Below are 6,142 nucleotides of genomic sequence, written 5' to 3' on the forward strand. Positions count from 1 at the left end.
TTACTCCTGAAAGTGGCCACTTTCGGGTTACTTTCATACATGATAATAAAGTGGATCACATAAGGATCATGTTAAAACTAAGTATGAGTTATATAAGGAAAGTACATGTCAAAGTATGTATTCCATAGATGTTCCATATAATATTTGCATAGTTTTTAGTACATAATTGTCATAAAGACATATGCTTTACATATATGAACAAAATCTGTTAGATAAATTTTTTTTTTATATGTAAAGTAAATGTAGTTTGCAGGGCAATAATCTCTTTTTTTTTTAAATGCTTTTTATACATATATTCTAAGAATATGTTAGATTACATATGTTTTCACTTTATGTTCCGGCAATACATTTTTATGGTAAACTATTCTTTTTTTTACATTTTTCTTCTAAGAATTCTTAAATCTCATCTCATAAAAAACCTATAAACTTAATTATTAATTTTATACAAATTAACATTACTAGAAAAAAAAAAATCTATCACATATGAAAAAGACAACAGTATCATTTGCCCCTGCTTGACCAACATCAGTTAAAAACTAGCAATGCAAAGACAAACTCGTAAGCCAACATAACTTTCTTTGACAGGTCGGCAGTCAATGTATTGTAATACTGAAGAAAACAAAAACAAAAAACATGAATACTGGGCAATCTTTAAATTCAATTAACTTTTATTATTCTGATATAACAGTCACATACTAATATTTCACAGAAATATTTAACCTAATCTAAGCTCTATTGTTTAAAGAGCATGCTAAGCTGCATACCTTTTGCTGCAAATTTGTGGAACTTTTACCTGCTAACATGAGTAAAACTTTGGAGGGCAAAAAACCTGCCCACTTAAAAAACAAAACAAACAATCTATCTTTAATAGATAAAACATGAATTGGCATTATAATAACATGCCAAATGAGACATCGAAAGTCAAGTTATGGGGATGCTGTGACAGAGACATTTTTATTTCTGGCCCGGAGTTCTGTGATCTTGGCATTGATTGTAGTACCAATGCTGGAAGGATGGGTCCCAGGCCACTTCTCAAGGGTTGCACCTATATATGTACAAAAATGCAGGGGGGGGGGGGGGGGGGGGTGATGACAAGAACAGAATTAGTAGTGTAAAAGAACCCAATGATCTTAAACAATAGTGCAATGATCCTGCATTAATCAGTCTTAATATCTAATGGTGCCAGCTTTGAAATTTGCAGACGATGCATGGAGCGGTTCACTACATTGACTACATTTACATACAGCCAATATTCAGGTTATGGTCGAGTTAGGCTCACTATTCAGGGTTCTGAAACATTCGGAATAACTCATTCACATGCATGAGATGAGAGAGTCACAGAGAGCCAGACGGCACATACACAAAGTTCCTCTACTCAAAAGACCAGGATTCCGCGGGAATAGAACATGTGCAAAACACAAATCCATTTTCATTCTGATGGCGATATGCCGATAGAGGTTTTACATGACCCTTTTCTCACAAAAATATTTGGTAACTCCAAGATTTATATTTGGATTTTTGCCGGTATTTTAAAGCCATGTGTGACCGGGTTATTGCTAACATTCCAGTTTTGAATGGGTTATCGGCTGCATGTAAACGCAGTCACTGAAATACATCAAATGCAAGAACATCCAGAATGTAAAATACTTATCTACCATCATTTGTTACTTTGTAGTTGGACAAACAAAATGCACCATAAAGGAAATGAAAGGCCTACAGAGAAATCTAAGGCCTACAATAGTATGTCATGAAAAGACCATTCATTCATCTGGATATAACTCAAAAAAGATCAACTAGAATCCTCTATTTGGTGGAGGCCTTTCTTCATCAACAATAATATATGCATAAATGTTAAGAAGATATTCTTCATATGTGTGGCCCTTGTTTTTCATTGGTCCTTTGTTATCTTTAAATGCCAGAAGTGTGGACAACTGCGAAAACATGCCATAAAAAGCTAAAAACTTACTGTAGATGGCATCCAATTTATTTTTGTCGAGCGGTAAACGTGCATGTCCTCTGCCTCGTTTTCCCCCTCGAAGATTGCTCACTAGCAATATTTCCACAGGGAAGACTGCTGTGAGCAGATGCCTCACAAAGGTTGTAGATGGATTTGCATTAGTAGCATAGGCCCAGGCCAGTTTCTCTACCATGACTCCAGTCCCAGGATAAATCTCCACCTGTTCCAACAAAAAGACATTTTGATCAATATAAGAGACGTAAAGAACAACTACATACCTTTCCAGACTTAAAACTCTGTTTCTCGTCTAGTTTTGAAGGCAGTGACATTTATGTATATTCCCGGAGCCGTCGTTCACCTGCAATGTCCGGATGCTAAGCTACTGGATTGCAAAACTTTTTTCTGCATCACTTGTTACTCGCACAGGCATTCCCATGCAAAAGTGAAGCTTTTGTAGAAAAATTGTAGTTTGCCTCTGCTCCACCAGGGGCTGGCTCTAAAACAGAGTCAATCCCCATAGACTCCTTTGTTAAGAAGGGAAACTTCACAGCAGAAACACAGTCAATGAATTTAACACTTGAATTAGATCCATCATACTAATAAGTAGAGTACCAATTTAAAAGTTTTGACATATTTTCCCATTAAATCTAATAGGAAAGTCCGTCAAAACTTTTATTGGTATTGTGTTCAAGGTTGGATCAACTGTAAGTAGAAAGACAGTAGATCCAATTTATGCACTTCATCTATTTATTCTTTAAAATTCCATTACCTTTGATGACTGGGATTCCTTTGTTGATAGAATGACAGATGCTGGTGTTGAGAAGGATGAAGTAGATTTGGGAGGGGGCAGCAGCGAACCATCTGATGATGAACCGGGCGTGGACTGCGGAGAAATCTGGGGAAGCTCAAAACTGGATCTCTTAAGAGGTTCAGCCAAATTAATCACCTTTTTCATCGTCTTCATGAGTTCTGGCACATCTATATATAGTAAATGAATAAAAAAATGATTACCAGAATGGTTTATACATAGGCTAGAGTGACTTTTTCAAATATATTGGCTGTTTAATTGTTAAATTAGTGATAGGAAGTGATACCTTGGACAAGCAACTCCTTCAGTTTATCATTCTCTTGTTTCAGGTCTTGGATCTTCCGCTTTAGACCAATTACTGTCTTTTTTGGACTTTTTTCACCATAAGCGACTGAAGGTGGTGAATGACTGTACATTGCAAGGAATTCCTGTGCAGGGTCTTTCTTTGAAGGAGCCTTTGACTTCTGGACATGAAAAAAGATAGCGAGAAAGAAGAGGAATTTACATAAAATAGTCAAAGCTGCCATAAAAGTTATGAATCTAAAGTGTAAAGACAACAGATTCAATAGCTGTGCCACAAAGTGTAGGGTGCATACTTCAAAGAGCTGATTTCTTAGCCACATACAGTACCAGTCAAAAGTTTGTACAATTTTACAATTAAATATAATGGGAAAGTGTGTCCAAACTTTTAACTGGTACTGCACATCACAGAACTGTAACTAGGCCTGTTCCAAAGATTGGGCTCATTTGAATACAGTTAAAAAAAAAAAAGTTTACCATAATTCAATTTAGGTGGCTACAAGTGATTTTTTCCTTTAACAAATCCTGACAATCATTGTATACAAATGACCTTTGTGTGCAGTAGAATAGGGGGACCACTGGTGGAGTTCCTTTTCTTAAATGTAAATACGTTTCAGTTTTAAAATTATATCTGATCTGAAAAAGGTAAAAATCAGTAAAATATATATATTTTTTTAGGGAAAGAGAAGTACTACAGTCATTGCTTGGTGACAGAAATGGTGTGTAACATAATAGAAAGATGGTGAGGATGTTCAGACATAACCAGGAAATGCTACTTGCAGGCTACACTGTCCCGTTTCATAAGGCTGTAGCCTGCATAGACTCCATCCAATGGTAGATGTACAATACAATAGTGTCAACTTTTTAAAGGAGCCATCACCTAAAATGTTTCATTTTCCACATGAAAACATGTATATAATGGTTTCCTAATGACTGACACTAGCCTAGAAGCCAATATTTAAAGATGGAGTGTTTAGATAACATGTAAAACACGGATACTACAAAATGGTTCCAAGTGAAATGTCACCTTGAGTTGCAATGGCTGCGACAGAATCAGAGTCTCATTTGGATCGGAGTCATCAGAATCATCCTGATAGTTTTCAGGATGGACAGATACCCTCTTGGTCAGGTCCTCTGGTTCATTTTCCTTCAGCAGTGCATTAATTTTCCGAGCTGCCTCAAAACGAGTAGCTAGAGCACAAAGGAGGAAACAAAAAGACATTACAACAATCCCCTCATTACTCCACAGGTGTTTTTTTTTTAAATCACCAGACTATGTTTTCAGGTAATTGCAGTAATGAATGTTATTTTTTACTCCTGACTAAAAACACAACTGAACACTGGAATGGTTCTTCGACCTGTGTGAAAGAGAGAGCTAACAAAGAAAAGAGAACATTTGTATATGGGATAGAGAAAGAGAAGAAGAAGACAGCAGTAACAGTGTCTAGTTTTGTGTTGAGTTGTGATTCACATAGTGCATTTAGCAAAAAAACAAACAATTCCTATTTCACAGAATTTCCATACATGTGAAACATAAAATATACAACTATTCAACATCTAAAAGCAACCATCTCATTAGTCAGGGGTTAGGGTTAAAAGGAGTAGGAGCCACATTTAGGAGATTTACTGTGTTAATATGTAAACTTTTACTTAGAGCAGAGTAAAGACGAGTGATAAAATACAAAACTGTTGCGACTTTATGTAATGTATACTTAATGTATATTAAGTAAACATGTAGTACAGTCTTCAGCTCCCTGGAAAAACGAAGTAAGCACATGACTTTAAAGAGTGAATTCAGTTTTTCTTTAGAGAACTACTTTCAAGTAGAGAAGGACATTCTACATTTCAAATCATTAACAATTTCTTACCAGAGACAAAAACAACAGTGCCCCTGTAATGTGGCCACCCTCCTCGCTGTTTCTTCCCATGGCGCCATTCAATAACTGCCGAGTAAGTGGAAATGGGATTCCCATGCTGGTCCATCTTGGAGTCATCATACCCCCGTATGTTAACAGTTTTTACTTCACTAAGCTTTCCATAGTCCTCCCCTTCACTCCACTGCACCACTGCAAACTTCCTCTCCTCGTGTTCTGTAGTAAATGAAGGGGGGAGGAAAAAAAAGAATTGCTTTTTCCTAGCTAGAATGCTACAGGCTATATGCTAATAAAGGCTTTTTCTTATCAAAAAATATTCTATTTGACATGGTTTCTATAGGCATACTTTTACCGTTTGAACCATTTTAATGACACCAAGTGCTATGTCGCATGCATAATTCTCTGAAGAGAGCATTTCCACGTTGGTCACTTGTTTCTATGTGACCCGTAAAACATCAAACCACTTTTAGCAAGCTATTAGCTTAAGCTAAGTCATTCAAATTCGAAAACATTTAGGCGACTTACCTCTGATATTAGTTTTATTCGTCTCCGTAGTCTCCATCTTTGCAAGACACACTTTATTAGACCGATTTCCCGCTTGTTGTTAAATTACGTAAGGAAGCCGTTACCTGATGAGGACCGTGTGAGGTCTCGCGGTGAAAGCTGGCCACCTGTACGCTGCAGCATGGCCCGCCCTACTTTGCCTTTGATTGGTGTATCCTCATATTTGACCGTACACTTAACCAATCATGGCACTCACAGCTGAAAACAAATTTTTGAGTTCATGCTCTACGTCAGTATTTTCTCTATTTGGCGGTAGAATATGTTTTTCACAGATTATAGACTATACTGACATTCCAACTGAGTTTTGTAACTTAAGAGCCAGTGATGCCGAAAAGAAAACATTATAGATCTGACACAAGTGAAATAGACTGGATGCGGAAAAACGTTCCTTCACGTACTTTGACCAGATGGAAAAAACGGTATGTGCACCTTTGCCAATAAGTTAATACAGTTGTCAGTTTCTGTCATTGTTATGAAAGCTACAAGAATTTATTAATTTTTTTAGAAAAATCGACAGAGCTTTGACTGACATCGGACAGCACAACACACAACAAGTAAGTGAATGTATATCGTTAATGTCTTATCAGCTACCATAGTAGCACTTGATACAAAGTGTTTGGGTTTTAATACTTTGGTTAA

General features: G+C 36.6%; 2 protein-coding genes across 2 annotated transcripts in view; one reads left to right on the plus strand and one right to left on the minus strand.

The window, feature by feature from the left end:
- The window catches only part of thsd7ba (thrombospondin, type I, domain containing 7Ba), a 227,248-nt gene that overhangs the window by 61,561 nt on the left and 159,545 nt on the right, over positions 1-6,142 (plus strand). The window lies entirely within an intron of this gene.
- LOC146651406 (uncharacterized) lies at positions 651-6,047 on the minus strand. The gene is made up of 7 exons (XM_085385282.1): positions 5,465-6,047; positions 4,934-5,155; positions 4,093-4,256; positions 3,052-3,229; positions 2,727-2,935; positions 1,967-2,177; positions 651-1,045 (listed from the first exon to the last, which is right to left on the minus strand). The coding sequence occupies exons 1-7, from the start codon at positions 5,499-5,501 to the stop codon at positions 927-929; spliced, it is 1,140 nt and encodes a 379-aa protein (XP_085241408.1). The 5' UTR covers positions 5,502-6,047; the 3' UTR covers positions 651-926.

Source organism: Rhamphochromis longiceps, linkage group LG16 (assembly GCF_057381845.1).
Source record: "Rhamphochromis longiceps isolate RC_006_pf linkage group LG16, R_longiceps_female_GT1.1, whole genome shotgun sequence".
Taxonomy (NCBI): domain Eukaryota; kingdom Metazoa; phylum Chordata; class Actinopteri; order Cichliformes; family Cichlidae; genus Rhamphochromis; species Rhamphochromis longiceps.

Coding starts and splice junctions, on each gene's coding strand:
- LOC146651406 (XM_085385282.1), bottom strand. CDS start 5,501: ATGGAGACTACGGAGACGAATAAAACTAATATCAGAG. Junction 3,230..4,092: donor CGCAGCCATTGCAACTCAAG/GTGACATTTCAC, acceptor TTTCATGTCCAG/AAGTCAAAGGCTCCTTCAAA. Junction 2,178..2,726: donor AGGAATCCCAGTCATCAAAG/GTAATGGAATTT, acceptor TTGTTGGAACAG/GTGGAGATTTATCCTGGGAC.